At 44.3% G+C, this 19732-nt stretch overlaps 1 protein-coding gene across 1 annotated transcript in view; it reads left to right on the forward strand.

Moving 5' to 3' along the window:
* Nucleotides 1–1191: 1191 nt before the first annotated feature.
* LOC137426954 (phospholipid-transporting ATPase ABCA3) overlaps nucleotides 1192–19732 on the forward strand; it is a 75909-nt gene continuing 57368 nt past the window's right edge. The window contains exons 1-10 of the mRNA XM_068116009.2: nucleotides 1192–1333; nucleotides 5446–5530; nucleotides 7614–7899; nucleotides 13391–13521; nucleotides 14043–14208; nucleotides 16588–17192; nucleotides 17424–17540; nucleotides 17638–17758; nucleotides 17842–18015; nucleotides 18540–18721. Of these exons, the coding sequence (XP_067972110.2) occupies nucleotides 5474–5530; nucleotides 7614–7899; nucleotides 13391–13521; nucleotides 14043–14208; nucleotides 16588–17192; nucleotides 17424–17540; nucleotides 17638–17758; nucleotides 17842–18015; nucleotides 18540–18721 (1839 nt within the window). The 5' untranslated portion in view covers nucleotides 1192–1333; nucleotides 5446–5473. The remainder of the gene's footprint in view (nucleotides 1334–5445; nucleotides 5531–7613; nucleotides 7900–13390; nucleotides 13522–14042; nucleotides 14209–16587; nucleotides 17193–17423; nucleotides 17541–17637; nucleotides 17759–17841; nucleotides 18016–18539; nucleotides 18722–19732) is intronic.

The following is a 19732-nucleotide window of genomic DNA, read 5'->3' on the forward strand; positions in this document are numbered from 1 at the left end:
CCCTCTATTTACATGAAATGGTTTGGTTCATGAAATGTTTTGGTTCATTCGCAACGCCAAAGCGAACGGCGAACGCTTTACATGAAATGGTTTGGTCCATGAAATGTTTTGGTTCATTCGCAACGCCAAAGCGAACGGCGAACGGCTTGCGAGTACAGTGACAATCCCCCCCCCCCCCCCTCTATTTACATGAAATGGTTTTTATTAGTTTTAAAACATAGTTTAACGCCAACATAGCGCCAACATAGTTTTCAAACGTGAAATAAATGAATACGCTCTCAAATGTGCCATCCGAGGCAGAGTGTGTCCGCCACGTTCGGCACACGCGATAGCTCGCTGCTCTCTGATTGGTTGAATCGTTTTTTGGACATAGCTCGGTAAGTAATTGTCCGATTAATATGAAACCTTGAAAAGGCACATCCTCAGGTCCCCAGCAATATACCTGGCAAGTTTAAAGTATATCGGACCCGTGGTTGTCGAGAAACAGCGGTCACAGACAAACAAACGTACAAACAAACAAACACACAGAGATTACTGGAATTATAGATAGATAAAAAAATGCAAAAGGGTCTCGGGATGTGTCTCCAAAAAGTATGTAACAAGGTAGGGATGATCACAAGACATGATCATGTGAAACCATCCCTTCATCTTCCTTTATATAATGGTTGTTCCTAGAAAATACTGTGTGCGGTGAAGGGCACTTTTGGGTCATCTGGATCTTTTGGGTCCTTGGGGACTCTTGGGTCTTTTGGGTACTCGGGGACTTTTGGGTCATCAAAAACTTTTTTGGTCCTTAGGGACTTTTGGGTCTCAAGTGTTATAGGGTCTTCCAAAGTTTGAGGGGTCTCAGTTGTCTAAAGGGTTAAAAGGTACATTTGAATAGTACGTAATTAATCAATATACATACGCAATAAATAGACACAAAAAGTATGACACACACATACACAACTCATTCATTTATGGTAGATAATACAGTATTTGGTCAGAGACGGAAGCGCCTTCTGGGTCTTTGAGGAAAACTAAAACCGCAGGTACTAACTCATTTAGTTGTGCTGATAGTGGTTTTCATTTGGATAAAGTTGATTCCCTGTGGTTCAGCTGGAATTAACATCGACCATCGCTTTTCTTTTCCTTTGCTCAGCAAAATAATCCATGCGTGTTTTCGTACGTGATTACGTCATGCGTCGGCGCGTGTTCACGATGACGTCGTTCGCTGGTCGTGTGTCTTTCCTGTTTTGTGGAGACTGAAGATCGGATTTCGTTGAGGTTCTCGCCGGTTTCCTTTTCCTGAATCTTGTGTGAACCTCCGAGGTTTCATGCAGCGTGACGTGAGGTATGTCGAAGTGTGCGTTCAACAGGCCCTGGTACGTGGACGGACAATACAATGATTAATGGTGTCATTTCGGGCTTGTCTTGTGTTGACGTGTCCATTGCTGGTGTTTGCGAGATTGTTTGGGAGTGTTCATTAATTTTATTGCAATCGATCGACAAACAGGTCTGAATAGACTTATCGACGAGTCCGTGTTGGGACAATCGATCCTCCATATTTATAACTACAACAGCACTCGGAACAGCGTAAACCTCCGCCAGGTGATCGGTTTACGTTTTGGATCCCACTGATAGTGAAAGGCTGGATCTGGATTCGGACCTTCAAAAATCTAACCGGCTAGTTCTTGTCACCTGAGTGACCTGACCAACTCGTCCACCTAGTTTTGTCATAATCCGTCCACATCCTTTTGACATATACCGTTCATAAACAGCCATACAGGGGTGAAAACACAGTACAACCTCCGTTTACACCGCCCGAGTGCTGTCATCTTGTAACTTGTCCCGCGGATTGAATGGATTTACAAAAGTGTCGCTGCACGATGACCTCGTTGTCGGGTCTGGATATTCATTCCAAGACGACATTCTGTCGTGTTTATTATTTCCTTTTTGGGTTTGACCTTTTGGAGTTCCCATTGGGCACGTGACCTGTGATGCTCGGATTCACGGGTTCAAATCCCATGTGCTGCGTCGATGTGTCGATTGTCCACTAACGTCCTTGTAATTCATGTTAAATGAACTAAGGTCTTTGTACGACGTATGGTCCAGCTTGGCACTAATACAACTGTGACCGTTGCACAAGATTCTCCTGAGCCCTGCAGCTCCACTCGAAGGCAGGTTCAATGCTGCTAAACCAGAAACACAGCTACACTTACCCATGTTTATAGAAGCGCTCACACACACACACACACTCACACACACTCGATTTGCTTGACTGTTGTTGGTGAGGTATGTGGATGGACAAAAGGACCACCGAGGCACTCGGAAACATGGTGGTGGGATGATGAAGTTGGAAAGAGGATTGACGAGAAGAGGAAGAAGTTCAAGGAGTGGCAGAAGGCGAAGGGTACGGGGGCAGAAAAGGCAGAGCAGGAAAGTTATAAGCCAGTCAAGAAAGCTTCAAAGAAAGAGGTAGCAAAGGCGCAGGAGGCATGCAGGAAAATGTTCCGAGAACGCTTGGATTTGGAAGAGGGTCAGAGAGCGGTATTCAGGATTGCAAAACAGATAGCAAAAGAGAGGTGCGATGTGATGGGGGTGAGTTACTTGAAGGATGAAGTGGGACAAATCGTTGTGGACCCAGATGGAATTAAAGGAAGATGGAAGAGATATATGGAAATGCTGTTGAATGCAGAGAATGAATGGGACGGTAACATCGAGAGTAACCCAGTTTTAGGACCGGCAGAGAAGATAACTGAGAAGGAAGTTGTGGAAGCGATAAAAGCAATGAAGTGTAGAAAAGCGGGAGGGCCGACGGGAGTTGTGGGAGATATGTTGAAGGCAGCAGGAAGTTGGGGTGTGAAGAGAATGACAGAGATCTGTAATCTGGTGGTGAAAGAAGGCGGCATTCCAGTGGATTGAGAACTGAGTACCCTCGTCCCTCTATATAAGGGGAAAGGTGACTATCTGGACTGTGGCTCGTATCGAGCGATAAAGTTATTGGAGCATGGAATGAAGGTATTGGAAAGGGTGTTGGCGAAGAGGATAAAGAAGAAAGTGAAGATCGATGAAATGCAGTTTGGATTTATGCCAGGAAGAGGAACGACAGACGTGCTTTTTATTGTGAGGCAGTTGCAGGAGAAGTACATGGAGAAGAGGAAGAAGTTGTTTCTTGGGTTTGTTGATCTGGACAAAGCGTTCGATAGGGTTCCACGCGAGGTAGTGACATGGGCATTGAGGAAGTTAGGAGTGGAGGAATGGTTGATCAGAGAAGTGATGGCAATGTATGAGAGAGCGCGCACAGCTGTAAGGATGAAGGACGGGAACAGTGGTGAGTTTGAGGTGAAGGTGGGAGTGCATCAGTGGTCGGTACTAAGTCCACTACTATTTGTAGCTGTGATGGAGGTGCTGGCTCGGAATTTAAAGGACGGTTTACTGTGGGAGTTGTTGTATGCAGATGATCTGGTGTTGATTGCGGAAAGTATGGATGGACTAAAGGAGAAGATGAACAAGTGGAAGGAATGTTTGGCGCCAAAAGGTCTGAAGGTGAATATCAGAAAAACGAAGGTGATGGCAAGTGGTAAAGCATGTGGTGCGGTTGAAAGAATTGGGAAGTGGCCATGTGCTGTGTGCAGGAAGGGTGTCTCCATTCAATGTACAATGTGCGCTGAGTTGGTTCATAAAAAATGTAGTGGTCCGAGAGGGTCATTAACCAGTGTGGCAGCTACATTCAAGTGTAAGGTGTGCACAGAGGGAGCTGCAGATGAAGGAAATGTTGAGTTGGATCTTGGAGACAGTGTGAAGCTGGAAGGTGTGAAAACATTTTGCTACCTCGGAGACATGCTGAATGGAGAAGGTGGATCAGACTCGGCAACGGTTGCTGGAGTGAGATGTGAATGGAAAAAGTTTCGGAATCTGAGTGGCGTGCTGACGAGGTGGGGAGTGTCGTTGAAGCTGAAGGGAACGGTGTATGCTGCACGTGTGAGAAGTGTTATGATTTATGGGAGCGAGGCATAGGTAATGAACGTGGAGCAGCAACAAAGGGTGGAAATGGGAATGGTTCAGTGGATGTGAGGAGTATCATTGAGAGAGAGGAAGACAAATGATGAATTGCGAAAGATGATGGGAATAGAGCCTGTGATGGATGCTGTGAAGAGAAACAGGTTGAGATGGTTTGATCATGTGTTGAGGAAGGATGAAAGTGACTGGTTGAGAAGAGTGATGGAATTGAATGTAGAAGGAAGTAGAGGACGGGGAAGTGTTACGGATTCGTCACTTCCGTCTTTGTGGTTGTCATCCACTTGAAGCATTTTTAGTTTCATGTACTATTATTGTTACAGTTTGAGTGTGAAATGGAGATAACTGTCTTCAAAGGTAAAAATAATGTCTCAGAAGGAAAACGAGATGGGTGAGGGAGAAAACAGAAGAAGAAGAAGAGGTGGGCGAGCGGATCGAGTGAGATCGGGAAAGGAAGGCCAATCTGCTTTGAGATGTCAAGCAGACGCTGCTGGACATTGGTCACGAGTGAATATTGGTTTCTCCGGGAAAGGGATTCCTGTGACAGTGTCGTTATTGCTGTGGCAAATAAACCTGCATGACGGGTTTTGCTTTTGGTTCCGAAAGTGAATCATCGCTGGAGAGTAGGTACGCCTCCATTACGGGCCCGTCCGCCATTTCACCTCGCACCAGCCATTCGCCTGGTTCTCGTGTGTGTCGTGGATTTCGCTTGGGAACTCGTGGTTCTTCGCGGTTCTCCGCTTGGGAGCCGCTAATCGTTCATGTCAGCGTCATTGTCTGGTGAACCGAAGGTGTGAATTCCCAGTTGCCTTTTGGGTGAACTTTTACCGGACCGATGTCGGCCCGACACCTCACCAAGCGGCTCGTCTGCAGCGTCGACTGTTAGCTGTTCTGGGTTCAGGTCTCAGTACGACCTTTTCTTGTGATCGTGAGAGCCAAGGGGATCGACTTTGGCCTGGTATCGTGACACAGTGACTTTGGGGGATGTTACCGATTGCTCACGTGGGAATACCGTGAGTTATTGATTCAGGAAATTGGTGGTACCATCATGTAAATTATATGGTGTTTTCTGTGCAAGTGAGGTTTTCTTGTACGTGCGTTACTTGTTATTTTTGTGTGGTTTTAATACAATACTTGGTTTTTGTAACAATTGATTGGTGTGGTTTCACCATTGGTCATTGGCACACATAATAGCACATCTTTCTGCCGTGACTCCTTTCGGGGCTCGGAGGTACACCGTGGCCGGGGTTTGGGGAGGAGCACGTGACAGAAGACCGAGAAAGACTTGGCTAATGGTGGTGGAAGAAGAAATGTGGGCAAGGGGGTTAACAAGGGGAGATGTAGAAAATCGGGAAAAATGGAGAAGATTTTCATGGGGCCCGCAAGGCTAACCCCTGCTCTAGCAGGGAAAATGGCCTTAAAATGCTTGTTGTGTTGTATTTGCAGGTGGTATTGAACCATCGATGCTCCTGTCATGATGGCAAAACTACAGCAATTTGGACTGCTGCTATGGAAAAATTATGTATTACAGGTACGTTTGATTCACTAAATCTTTGGGAACATTTACTTTTGTTCCCCAAGGGCTTGGTGGGGGAAGTTATTATTATTATGACTGTTATTTTGTTTTTGTTTTTTTATATACAGAATCGAGGCTTGTGTAAGAGCTAACACATTTAACATGAAAACGTGCACAGACGCATAAAACATGCAATGAAGGGAGCGGGAGACGAGGGGGAGAGAGGGAAGCACATAAGCACAGCAACAGAAGAGAACAGGGACAGCAGTAGATCTGTTGAAGGGGGAGGGCTGGGGGAGGAGGGAGGAGTACACGGTACAAAGCCAACGAACACTTCTAGGAATTTCAGGAAAGAAGTTGGGGATTTAAAGAGATTGGATTTGGGGTGTTTTAACGGGGGTAGAAAAGATCAAGGTTTTTGATGGGGGAAGATCAGAGATGGTGGTGAACAGCTGTTTTAAAGACCTGGAGGGAGGAGATGAATTGAAGAGAGCATATTGAGATTGTTCAAGAGGTGGGAGAAAAGAGGAATGAAGGAGTGAAGGTGAGCAGAGAGACTTGATTTTGGCAATTTCACCAGAAGAGGGTTGCTGGCAGATCTTGTGTGTTCTGCAGGAATATTTGGGGGACAAAGCACAGACAGAACAGGGGCAGCAAGGCCGGCGAGGAGTCGGTAGAAGACAGAAAGACCACCTACCTGCCTGTGGTGAGAGAGAGAAAGTCCCTCAGAATCAGCTTCATCGCAGGAGATTCCAACAATTCTGAATGCTTTGAGTTGAGTTGAGGAGAGTGAGTTGTTGAGTTAAATGAGAAAACAAGAGAATGGGGTAAGATAGAAGGAACAGTTAAGTGTGAGGGGGAGAAAGGGGGGAAATGGACTGAAGGTAGGTAGGGGATTGAAGGTCAACGGTACAGGATTTTAGGGGATTTCCGGAGATATGAAGGGCCTGGGGATGCAGTGGGGGGTTGTCAAAATTATATCTTCTTTGCATGTAATGTGTGGTTCACCTCTCTGTGTCTACAAGTACTGTTTTAATTGCTCCAGGTTTACTTCCTCTTCTTCGTTGTGTTTAATTGTACACCACTCCTTTCGTCTGTCATCTCCAGGCGCTGCATAACGTCATTGCCGGGCACTCGAGGTGGCCCGGCAATGACGCACCCTGAAATGGAGTACTCAGTTTTCACTCTGGTTGTTTGTTTGCTTTCTTGTTTTCTTGTTTTCTTGTTTGTTTTTCCGGGCGATATCTCAGCCATCATTTGAGCTAGGATGCTGATATTTGGGCACAATAGTGAGTAAGTACTTTGTCAAAAACGGCATTTTTTGTTTTTTGATTAATCAATTTATTGATGAGTTACTTAATTATTATTGATTAATTAAGTACTTATATAGTTAGGAAGCTGATATTTGGACATGCCAATGACCAAGTTAATTGGCTGTAAAGGCTATTTTTGAATTATTGATTAATCAATTAATCGATTAATTATTTAATTATTCGATTTATGACTTTTTTTTTTAAGTTGCACATTCGGATGAAATAAAATGGTGGTGGTTTATGTATTATATTAGCCAATTGATTAAAAATTTTTTTTTAATGATTATTAGTCATTTATTTATTTTCTTTCTCACCTGGGCATTATCACAGGCTCCTTTTGAGCTAGGAAGTGAATATTTGGACACGACAGTGATCAAGTAATGTGGCTATTAAGGGTATTTTTGATTTATCGAGTTATCAATTCATCGATTAATTATTTATTGATTAAATAATTAATTATTTAATTTTTTTAGTTATTGACTTATTTACTTAATTTTCAAAACGTTACAGCTTTGGATGAAGCACTGGTGGTTTAGGTATGCTATTAAGCAATTCATTAAGAAAATATTTTATGATTATTGTTTTTGATTTTTATTATGCAATTAATCAATCAATTATTGTACACCTCTCCCTCCCAATACAGTCTCTATGAGCTGCACAGCGGTATTGCTGGGCGCCGAAGGCCTTAGGCGCCCCGGCAATGCCGCGCTGGAGGATATTTATTTATTTGACATGGTGGCGGTGTACTTTGAATGTATCTGTACTTGTTTTTCCTTCTCTTTCAGAAACGGCAAGTGTTCGTGACAATAATTGAGCTGGCTCTCCCTGCACTCTTTGCCGCCATTTTGATTGTCATTCGACAACAAGTATCTTACACTGACTTCCCTAACAGCACCTACTACAGGCCGTTCTCTGTGGACCGTCTGCCGCATCACCTAATGCAGATTCACAAGTTCCATTACCCAGAGTTCAAAGAGGTCGGCTGGTTCTTCGCATACTCTCCGAGCAACGCCACCCCTGTTCGTGACATTGCATCATATGTGGAAAAAAAGTTAGCTCATGATGTAAAGGGTGCGTACCTGGCTTTGTCTTGTGCTGCTGATCTCATGGTAACGGAAATATTGTGTTACACATATGCCTCTTGTCCAAGGATATTACCTCTTGTCTTGTGTGCCTACACCTTGTCTTAATACTTTTTAAAAGTGCAGTCGGACCCCCAAAATATGCGGGGGAAACGTTCCTGGAAAATGCTGTGAATGTTGGAACTACAAATGTGTGGGGGATTGTTTCAATGGGAAAAGTGGAATAGGTTCTCGACAATTCCTGATTGGCGGGAAATCACATGAATGTCGAGGAAAATCCCATGCATGTCGATGAAAACCCACGAATGTAGGGGCATTGTTTCAATGGGGGAAAAGGGGAACAGCTAATGCACTAATTACCTCCGCCACCAAAGGTGGATGGAGGTTATGTTTTCACCCCTGTTTGTCTGTGAACAAGATATCTTAAAAAGTTGTGCACGGATTCGGACGAAATTTGGCAGTGATGTAGCATATGTGACAAGGACGAAATGATTCGATTTTGGTGAAGATCTGGATTCGGATCCGGCTAGTAGAATTTTTAAAGTGATTCTTCACCATTGGGGGATGGGGCCAAACACGATACATAGCAGGATATCTCAGAAAGATGTGAACAGATTTGGATGAAACTTGGTGGAGAGGTTTTGTGTGTGATAAGTACGAATCGATTCGATTTTGGTGAAGATCTGAATATGGATTCGGATATGAGAATTATTTAATTTTTTAAGTGATTCTTCACCATTGAGAGATAGGGCTAAAACCAACATATAGCAGGATATACAGTTGTGTGGCTGTCCAGTTGCTTTGTGCGTAGCTGGTGGATGATATTGTCAAGTCTGTAAGCCGATGAACACCAGCCTTGGACGAATAGCCAGAACGGTCCTTAATTCCGAGGCGGGTAGCTGAAATTGGCGGTTGATCCGTTGTGCATGGGTGAGGGAAATGAAGCGCTTACCTGAATGGAAACACATGGGTTTAATCCGAAACCTACAGTGAATAGACATGACACGACAAATAAAATGCAACAATAATGATTTTAATGTAAATAAATGAAGAAATGAAAATATCGAAATAAAGGCTGAGGTAACTTAATTTCCTACCCGAGGTACTTCCACATGCGGATTCAAATACAAAATACAGACGAGGGGACAGATAAAATAAAAATGAAATCCCTTTAGCCGGCCGACACTCGGCTTTGGCATCCCAACAAGCACTTTGGTGAGCTTGGCGACCATTGCAGCCAGTGTTGCCACTTGCGTTTGAAGCTCTCCAAAAATGGCGCACAAACCGCTCGTCGAAAATGCCCAGGCGTGATCAGGCAGCCAAGACAGCCCCCTTTCGCTCTCCACTCTGTCCGAAGCACCAAGAGCCCCACAAACCGCCACCAAGACCTATTTGCTGTCGAAATTGCCAAAGTTCCACCAGATACAAACAAAGCTCTCCTCACCAACCCGCACAACAAATGCTCAACCTCCTCCTCCAGCATAAAAACCCAAGAGTGCGATTCTTCTTTCAACGGTCCTTTTTCCTAAGAACTTTCTCGCTATGACGTAACACTGGCTAATCGCCGAGCCCCATCGGATCACCCCATGGTCATGCTCGACCAATGGCGAACTTCGGGGCGTAGACTGCCGGCTTTGCTTGGCGTTAGCATCATTATGTCATCGCTTACTTGCCGATCGGCAATGTTTGGGTACTGTCGGTGGTTGTTGTTTAAACGGAGGTTTTTATGGCCAGCTTTGTTGTAGTTGTAAAAACGTAGTGAAAAGCCACAGGAGGCATTCACATACTGGGGGAAACTAACCTTTACACAGCTTTATCTAGTTAACACAACTTTACCCCCCGTGTGAAGACACATAACAATCTTAAGCTCCAGTTTTCCTATTTAAATACATTCAGATGTCTCCTACGCGTCGATGGTCCATGCTATACCTATACAATCCTATCTGTACTATGGGATTCCATCATATACCCCCCACAAACGTAACAATATGTTTTAGTACTGTGTCATTCTCATGGCTTGTGGGAAAAAAAATTTGCGCCTGCAAAAAACCATGAATACGCGAGACACAGGACCATGAATGTAGAAGCAAGTTGCAGTTTATGAGGCACGAATGCATGGAACCCGCGAATGTCGTTGGCCGACTGTATTGCTACGTTTAAGGGAGAGGTTGGGGGTGGGATCCATAACTAGACTGTGGTAAGTGTAGTATGGCTTTGTGTTTCGAGTAGGATAAATTGCCATTTAACAGTGACCTGTCAAAATATGTCTTCTTACAAAATGTGATGCTGAGGAGGCAACGTATGTAATTTATAGTCAGGCTAAAGAAAAATGTTATGCGTAAACCTCTCTTGTTTGTGGGCGGGGCCAGGTGAGGTCTTCCCTTCACAGAGACACACAGGCCAGACGTGTGCGAAAAGGCTGTCATGGTCTGTCTGGTCAGTGTATGTCAGCCACGGCGGTGTAATGCACTGCAGGGCCCAGAAGATGGCAATGGATTTATTTTTATTGGGACTTCCCCATGAGCAGGATGGCCCGTAGGAGGTCTCTGCCCAGCAGGATAGGGAAGAAAGGGAGAAGAATCACCTTAGAGATAGAGGAAAGAAAGGGCACACCAGAGCTCTTGGTGTGCAGTGAGGATAAAGAAGAAGCGACCTCGGAGATAGAGAAGAGAGCGGAGACTCCAGATCTACTGGGGAAAGTGAAGGATGAAGGGGCGCTCAGAGGACGGACACCAGAGCTCTTGGCGTGCAGGGGGCTAGAAGGAGGCTCGCAAGGGCTGGTTCAGGGTGCAAGTCTCGGGGTGCTCATCGTCGCTGGCTTCCAGAATGGTCTGCATCATTGCCTTGCACACTACACATCATAGTAAAAGGAAAGTCATCGCCTGCAATTTTAAATGTTTGTATAAGTGTGATCTATGGTGCCTTGTGTGGGTTAGGTTTTATTTATTTATTGTTTATTTTCCTGTATATCAGTTGAATATTTCCTTCTCCCTGCTCGTGTCTGTTGATTCGCTTGGGCTGTTCCGAATTGCTCGTGTCGTCCACCTTTGCCCCAAAATTCATTATAACTAAACCTTTAAAAATGTAAGAAACGTGTTCGAGCCATCTGCATTCTGTGCGTGTGCCGTCAATTTTGGATCATTTGAGCAACCTTGGGGAACGGTAAAGAGTAACAAGCGTTACGCCTAGGTCCCCTGTCGGTGAAGTGATGTGAGTTGACAAAGTGGAAGACGCAGAAAACATGCTATGATATGATATTTCGCTCACAAGGTTCAGACATACATGGAGGCGGCCATCTTGGATTTTGACGTGGCCACCCAATTTTTAATAGCGTTCTTCCGTATGCCTAGATACACCCACACACCAGATTAGAAGTTGGTACCTCACGTATTTTTCAAGATATTCCGCTCACAAGACATACATGGCGGCGGCCATCTTGGATTTTGACGTGGCGACCCAATTTTTAATAGCGTTCTTCCGTATGCCGAGATACACCCACACACCAGATTGGAAGTTGGTACTTCGCTTAGTTTTCAAGATATTCATCTCACAAGGTTCAGACATACATGGCGGCGGCCATCTTGGATTTTGACATGGCGACCCAATTTTAAACAGCGTTCTTCCGTATGCCGAGATACACCCACACACCAGATTGGAAGTTGGTACTTCGCTTAGTTTTCAAGATATTCATCTCACAAGGTTCAGACATACATGGCGGCGGCCATCTTGGATTTTGACATGGCGACCCAATTTTAAACAGCGTTCTTCCTTGTGCCTAGATACACCCACACACCAGATTAGAAGTTGGTACCTCACGTATTTTTCAAGATATTCCGCTCACAAGACATACATGGCGGCGGCCATCTTGGATTTTGACGTGGCGACCCAATTTTTAATAGCGTTCTTCCGTATGCCTAGATACACCCACATAACACACCAGATTAGAAGTTGGTACTTCGCTTAGTTTTCAAGATATTCATCTCACAAGGTTCAGACATACATGGCGGCGGCCATCTTGGATTTTGACGTGGCGACCCAATTTTAAACAGCGTTCTTCCTTGTGCCTAGATACACCCACACACCAGATTAGCAGTTGGTATGTCGCTTATTTTTCGAGATATTTCGCTCACAAGTTTCAGACATATATATGGTGGTGGCCATCTTGGAGTTTGACGTGGCGACCCAATTTTCAATAGCGTTCTTCCTTATGCCGAGATACACCCACACACCAAATTAGAAGTTGGTACTTCGCTTATTTTTCAAGATATATTTATCTCACAAGGTTAAGACATACATGGCGGTGGCCATCTTGGATTTTGACGTGGCGACCCAATTTTCAATAGCGTTCTTCCTTATGCCTAGATACACCCACACACCAGATCAGAAGTTGGTACTTCGCTTATTTTTCAAGATATTCATCTCACAAGGTTAAGACATACATGGAATCAGACATACATGGCGGCGGCCATCTTGGATTTTTACGTGGGTTGCACCCACACACCAAATTCGAATGCGGTCCTTCGCTTACGCACGCACGCACGCCCGCACGCAAACACGCACGCCCACACGGACGAAGGGGAAAGCCATAGTCCCCCTTTCGCTACGCTGTGCGACGGGGGACAATAATAGAACGCACTGCAGCAGAAGATAGAAACCGTTAGGCCGTTTCCTGGGAAAAGAATCCTGGTGGTGGGGCATATCACGTTAGAGAGCCTCAGACGTGACAGTATGTTTAGCTCGGTCCTAAATGTTATTTTAGCAGTAATGTGATTCTATTGATCAATCCATAGTGATGTCATTGTCACTCTTGGAAACGTGGAGTCAGAAAATGCCATCATTTGAATCGGCATCAAGGTTCGCCTTGAGGTTATCATTGTATCAACGAAATACCTTTAATGCAATGTTCCGGCAACACTGGTGACCTCACTTTTACATCATCCAATGGAAGCACTCTTAACAGAAATATGGTATTTGACGAAGCCAAACATTTCCTTCACCATCTAAATATACACTCCCATTCTCTTCTGCCGTTTCATCAATGCAATTTCATCCTTTAGCGTGAAATGTTTTAAAAAAAATAGTTTTTCATTAAGGAAAGTGCAATGATGAAAAAAATTAATCAAATCCTAAAGGCTCATTTTCAGTCTGATAACACTGGTCGTGTCATCACTGCCTTATCAGGTGACTCTTGATCAGATGACAAAACAATGGATACTTTTAATTGACATTAGATGCCATTAGATGACATTAGATGGCAAATGCACTTAATTTCCCCAATTGTGCAAGCATTCATTACAAGTGTGTTATCTGTCAGAGGTACACATGGTAACTGTTTACTGTAGCGGTGACTATTTACTTTAGTGTGACGATGTTGAAGGGTCACGGAAGGGTCACGTATTATTCAGAGGCAAACAGGAATTGAAAGCTTAATTTGATCGTTGTTTGATTATTTAGTGGAACTTTGTCATTTTATTTTTCAGCACTTCCCTTCAAGACGGAGAAGCACCTGATTGCTTTTATTAAGGCTGAAACTCGACAATCGGACAATGTTCTCGCTGCAATGGTTATCCATCACAATTTTAGCGACGAGGAGAAAACGCTTCCAAAAAAGGTATGGCTGTTCGAGCCTCCCCGGTCACTGTTCACTCCCTTCTGCCTGTAGATCCCATTTTCCTGTTCTTCACTAAATCGTCATTGTTTACCTTTTTAGCTTGTCATACTAAAATACGCCAAATGTATGAATGTACCTTGTTGAATCGAAAAGAGGGGTACCTATGAGCCTCTTGTGAGCACAATTAAAATTCACACTTTGCCCCCAAAGGGTGGGGCAGGGATGACACATTGAAGTCCTTTGTATCATTATGCTCATTATTATAGTGGGGGTCAGGGTGCACAACCAAGACACATGGAATGTGGTGGCTGTACTCATGGCATTGTTCAAGATATTTCACACGTATATTTTACAAGACGAGTAAATACCCGTCTTGTAAAATGTAAGCGGTTGCTCTCACAATCCCGGCCTTTCCTTGATTTTATTTACAAGTTTGCAATGAGATTCACTGTGTTGATGATGTCCAAAGGAGCTTTATCTGATAGAATTGGTCTTCCCTGGTGCCACGCGTCTTGTTTCAGATCCGTTACGATTTGCGTTTCAAATTCAGTCCCCGAGACCCCACGCTGAATGAGCAGAGTCAGTTAAACCTAAACCATGACTACAAGTGGGAGACAAACCATCTGTTTCCAGCCTTCCCGATGCCAGGACCCAGGGAGTCGAGACATTATGATGGGGGCACCCCAGGTGAGGTTGCAATTTGCTGGAGCCCTTAAAGATGAATTTGATGTGCATGACAACCTTCTTCTTCTTCTCCTCCTGCCCTTCCATTTATAAGGGGTGAAGTCAAATTATATCGAGCTTCTGCCCTGCCTTGACCAAGATACTCCTCCACTCCCCTCTGCCCTCAGCTAACTCTCTCCACTCTCCAACCACCCCCACCTTACTGATATCTCTCTTCACACAATCATCCCAACTCAACTATGCTCTACCTCTTTCCTCCTACCTAGCTCCCTTAACATATCCGATCTCTTTGCCATTTTCTCTTCCCCCCATACGCACCAAGTGTTCAGCCCATCTCAGCCGGCATTTCACCAATCTCCCCGTCAAACTTATCTGCACACCAATCTCCTCCCTCTGTTCATCCATCCTCTTCATTCCCACAATCCTCCTAACTCAGTTGCATTTTCAGACCTACAACCTCTGTTGTTGTCTCCGTTAGTGCCACCGTTTCAAGACCGTAAATGTAGGCTGACGTCACACAAGACACTAAAGCTTTCCCTTTCAATTTCTTTGATATTTTTCGGTCTGCCATTACTCCCTCTACTTTCCTCCATGAATTTGCCGCCACCTGAATCCTCTTCTGTGCCTCTGCCTCTGACTTACCATCCCCGGTCACTGTTCCTCCAGGTACTCAAACCTATCGCCCTGTCCGATCTTCTACCCCTCCAACCTGATATTGATTTATATTCTCTGCTGTCCGACCTACATCACCTCGGTCTTCTCCATACTCATCCTCAGTCCATTCTTCTAGAATGGCTCCTTCCTCTCCCCAGTACCTCCTGCATCTCCCGCTTGCTCTCCGCCACACAGCCAGATTGTCCGCCTACAATATCCTCCCCAGGATACTTTTCATATTTACCCTCCTGCTTACCATCTCCATCACCATGATGAACCTTGTGATAAATAAAAATTGTATCGCCCAAAATGCATTACTTGCTGATCTATGAAGGCCGTTCATTGATTTCTAATGTGGGAATTGGTTGATTTGGAGTGCTCTGAATGGCAACAGCCATATTTTTGCAGCTATTGCACAGGCTTGATGGGCCTAGTGGCCTCCAGTGTTGAAGTTCTTTGTAAAAGAACTCTTAGCATCTAGATAATACGCTTGTTTGTCTGTCTGTCCTTCCACCACATATTGTGAGATTCTGTTATCTCGCGAGATTGTGAATTAAACGTTTCGTTGTTATTTAATTTTAATGTGTGTGTGTGTGTGTGTCGGTATTTCTAGTGAGGTACCCGTGCTATGCACAGGTCTGAGCCCCAAATCTAAAAAAATAAAATAATAATTTTGGTGGAAACACTAAATCACAATTGTATCGAGATATTACGGAACCAGCGAATGTTTCCACATGCAGTAAATGGCGAAACTGCTAATGCCGAACCCGTGAATGAGTTTACATGTGGAGAGAGAGTAGCTTCGTAAAGGTGGAGACTCAAAATCGTGTATTGAGAAATTTGTGAAACATCCCACCCACCTTAGGACACCCGATCGGACCCCAAAAGGTTCCACAGAAAGTTTGGCGGGGCGAGCCCCCAAAACTGAGAGTAGTTTGCGGATGGACAGACCGACACTCCTGCTTTATTATACAGATATATGCATCATTAAGAAGACAATTAATTTAGGTTTATTTATTAACACAATTAGGCTACTCACACTCACTTGAGTGTGACAATTTCTACTTACCTGAGAGTGAATTTATTCCATTTCTCGTGAGGTTGTGAATTGGACATTGTTTCAACTGTCACTTCACACCCGACACCATAACGAGGGGGGGAGGAGGGGCGAAGGTTTGGGAGAGGGGGATGAGGATTTCCGTGGGTGGGCGGGTGTGCACGTAATGCGGAATTTCCGTAGGTTCCTGCATGTATTATATATTATTTTCCTGAGTGCCAAATTTTGTTGCTCTCAGAATGGTTCTTCATTAATTAGTCGGGCCAAGTCTGGTCTAGATTCGCTTTTCACCCTATAAAATATCCTTTAAAATTAGTTTGATCGTCCATGAGGTGTTCGTTTGCGTCGGGTGCAATTGAAAGTCAAGGTGTGCCTTTAATAGCGAATCGCACAACGAAGCATCCATTGTAACAAACAACAACAAAAACTTTGAGGTCGTATTAACCCATTGTTTGTAGTATTACTGACAACAACCTATTGCATAATTGTTGTTTTTTTTTTTTTTTTTTAAAGTCATAAATGAAATGTCTTTGTAATTTCAATAATGCTTCATTTGCATTGCTTGCTTGTCAAACCGGAAGATGTGCTGTGGCTAGGAACGGAAATGTTTTAATTTTGATTTTAAAAATACCTGTCTTATGTCATTTTGCATTACCCATCATGCTTTGCAGGTTATTATCGGGAAGGCTTCTTGACAGTTCAGCATTGCATTAACTCGGCTATAATTCTCTTGCAAGCTGCACGGAGTGCTAATGAGCACAATGGAGTGTCAATTGATCACAGGAAGCTATTATCCATTCCTGCCGTTGACTCTCAAGTCCATCAAAGGGTGGAGGAGCAACCATCGCGAACGCCTGATCTCAATTTGTACATAAAGAACTTGTTAGATCCGAGGATCTCAAATATTTATTCGGAGATCTCGAACCGCAGTGGAGGAGCAACCGCAGCGATGTTGGGAAAAACCGTAGGCGGCAAACCACCGATTGAGGGACGAGGCACAGTAAGCGTGGCCAGTCGACCTACGGAGAAAGTCATTGGCATCATTTCAAGACCCCAGAGGTTCAGGAATGCTACAATTGAAAGTAACAATGATATTCCTGAATGGCTCAAAAAACTGAAGGTTCAAGCCATGCGTTTCCCCTACCCTCCTTACCACTATGATGTATTTGTGCTGGCCATTCAAATGCAGCTGCCACTGATGATCGTTCTCAGTTTCGTTTACTCTGCGGTGAACATCGTCCGTGCTCTTGTTAGTGAGAAGGAGAGCAAGCTGAAGGTGAGAATTATGAGGTTTTAAAATAAATTCCCCAGAGATGTTCTTGTTAGGTAAAGTCTTGGTCCCAGCAATCCAGTCTCCCATATTGTTCTCACATAATAACTTTATTTCTCTTTTTAAAACTTTTCATTTGAAAAATCATCTCAAAAAATACTTTTCAAGTGTTTTTGGAATTTTGATTTTTTTTTTTTTAACGTTCATTTTCTGAACGCCCGTCTTATTCTCCTCCAGGAGTACATGAGCATGATGGGATTGAGCAATTGGCTGCACTGGTCTGCTTGGTTCTTCAAGTCCTTCGCTCTTCTGTTCATATCCTCTGCTTGCATCACCGTTCTTCTGTGCATCCAGGTGATGCCCCGTGAGCGTCTCTCGTTTTACACAGATGTTAAGGATAGTCCAGTGGGGCAAAATATTTGCTTCCTGATTGAACTGCTGCTCTTGACAGATTGGGAAACGAGGTGCTGTTTTGCACTACAGCGACCCCTCTCTGGTCTTCTGCTTCATCCTCATCTTTGCGATGTCCACTATAACGTTTTGCTTCATGATCAGCTCTTTGTTTTCCAAAGGTACGTTGCTTGAAGTCCGTTTAAAATTTTCACGCATTGATCGTCCATTATTCCTAAAAAGTCGTACTCTCACACCACCACAGCTAACGTGGCGGCGACGGCTGGCGGTTTCCTGTACCTCTTATCATACGTGCCGTACCTGTTTGTGGTGCCATGGTATGACTCCATAGGACTGGGACTGAAATTGACTGCCTGCCTCGGGTCCAATGTGGCTATCGCCATGGGCGGGCAGCTGGTCGGGATCTGGGAAGGCAAAGGTGAGATGTCCAAGACTTCGACACAATTCCTCGAGACAACAGTGGAGCTCTTTTGTTTATTTGTTTCTCTTTTTCAGTAACCCTATTGCCCTAAAGCTCACCACATGGGATTTGAAGAAAGGGGGAGGAAAAGCAATCCTTGTCAGATTTTTTTTTTTTTTTTACTGTAGTGATGGTGCTTGTTAACCCGAGATAGGTGTGCCCCTTGTTATACCCATTCTGTACGGGTCGGTATACCCAGGGTTACATTTATCTAGGGTCAATTGCCTGATATGCCTTGCATTAGTTATATTGTTGGACAAATAATTCGTTCACCATTATCCTCCATTTTCAGAACTTGTTTTCCTGGTTGCTCAAACTTTGCTGCGTATGGAAAGATGTGTATATATGCAAAGATAAATGTATTTTGTTACTTTCGTGCACCATTGTCTGTAGGAGATCTTGGTACATATAAATGGATAAACAGGGCCGACGTGAATACAAAGAGTCATAGTTGTGCTGATGAGTCTGTGATGTACGATCAGGTGTGGGCCTACAGTGGAGTCGATTATGGGATGGTGTGAGTGCAATGGACCCTTTCTGTTTTGGTCACGTGCTCACTATACTGCTGCTCGACTGTGTCTTGTACACACTTATTGCCGTGTATGTGGAGGCCGTGTTTCCAGGGCAGTATGGCATCCCACAGCCCCCGTACTTCTTATTGTTGGTGAGTCCTTTAAAGCCCTCACTTTGCATATGGTTAATTGCATTGTGTATTACTTTTGTAATGACAATTCTTTTCTGAATGTAAATGTTACATTATTGGGCCATGCAGGTAAGTGTTAGATGAGCAGTAAGTGGAATTTTATTTCTAGTCTGCTATTTATGTTTTTGGGGTGTATAAACCACCTTTAGAGGCCATTTTTCCCCGCAAGCGGGGGTTGGCCTTTTTCGGGAACTGTGGTTGTTGTTGTTTTTCGGTCCCCTTTTTGAATCAATGTTTTACGGCCGGATGCCCTTCCTGACGCCAACCCTTTTTGCCGCCTTTTACGACACGCAGGGAATTACCAGTGAACTGGTACTCAATTAGCCGACCTCGGAAGGATGACAGGCTGAGTCAACCCCCCTGGCGTTAATTCAGCGATTGACCGGGATTCGAACCCAGGATCCTAGGATCCTAAGCCGGCACCCTAGCCGCTAGCCCAACACCAGGTTACTTGCATGGGCTGGCAGGATAGACCTGTATAACCTGCGCTAACTGTCTACTTCAGGGTAGACAATCGTTTGCATGCCTATGATCTATTGTTGGTTCTAACAGATTGTTACATGAAGCACCCCACTGATTGGTGTATTGGTTTGAACAGAAACCATGGGTGTAGGTAGAGACAATTTAAGAGATACCTGCTAGCGAGGTTCAACATTTAGTGTGCAGAACATGATTGCTGGGAGCAAGGCTGTGCAATTCCCCCTGTGTGTAACGTGTGGGATGCAATGCCCCCTGTAGGATAGAGTAGTAATTTCAAATTTGTTCAAGGAGTTTTTGTTTGTCTTTGTTGGCGGCAATAGCTCACCTACTCTTCATGAAGGGTACCGTGGGATCTTTAGTGTCCACCAACTAATTCTGGCAGATGGGATGCCCAATTTAACGCCCATCCGAGGGACTGCACACACGTCGATGCCTCGCCCTGCATGGAAAACACCAGATGGTTTATATCTGGTTTGAGATTCAAACCCAGGT

Source organism: Myxine glutinosa, chromosome 5 (assembly GCF_964187855.1).
Source record: "Myxine glutinosa chromosome 5, kmMyxGlut1.1, whole genome shotgun sequence".
Classification (NCBI taxonomy): Eukaryota; Metazoa; Chordata; class Myxini; order Myxiniformes; family Myxinidae; genus Myxine; species Myxine glutinosa.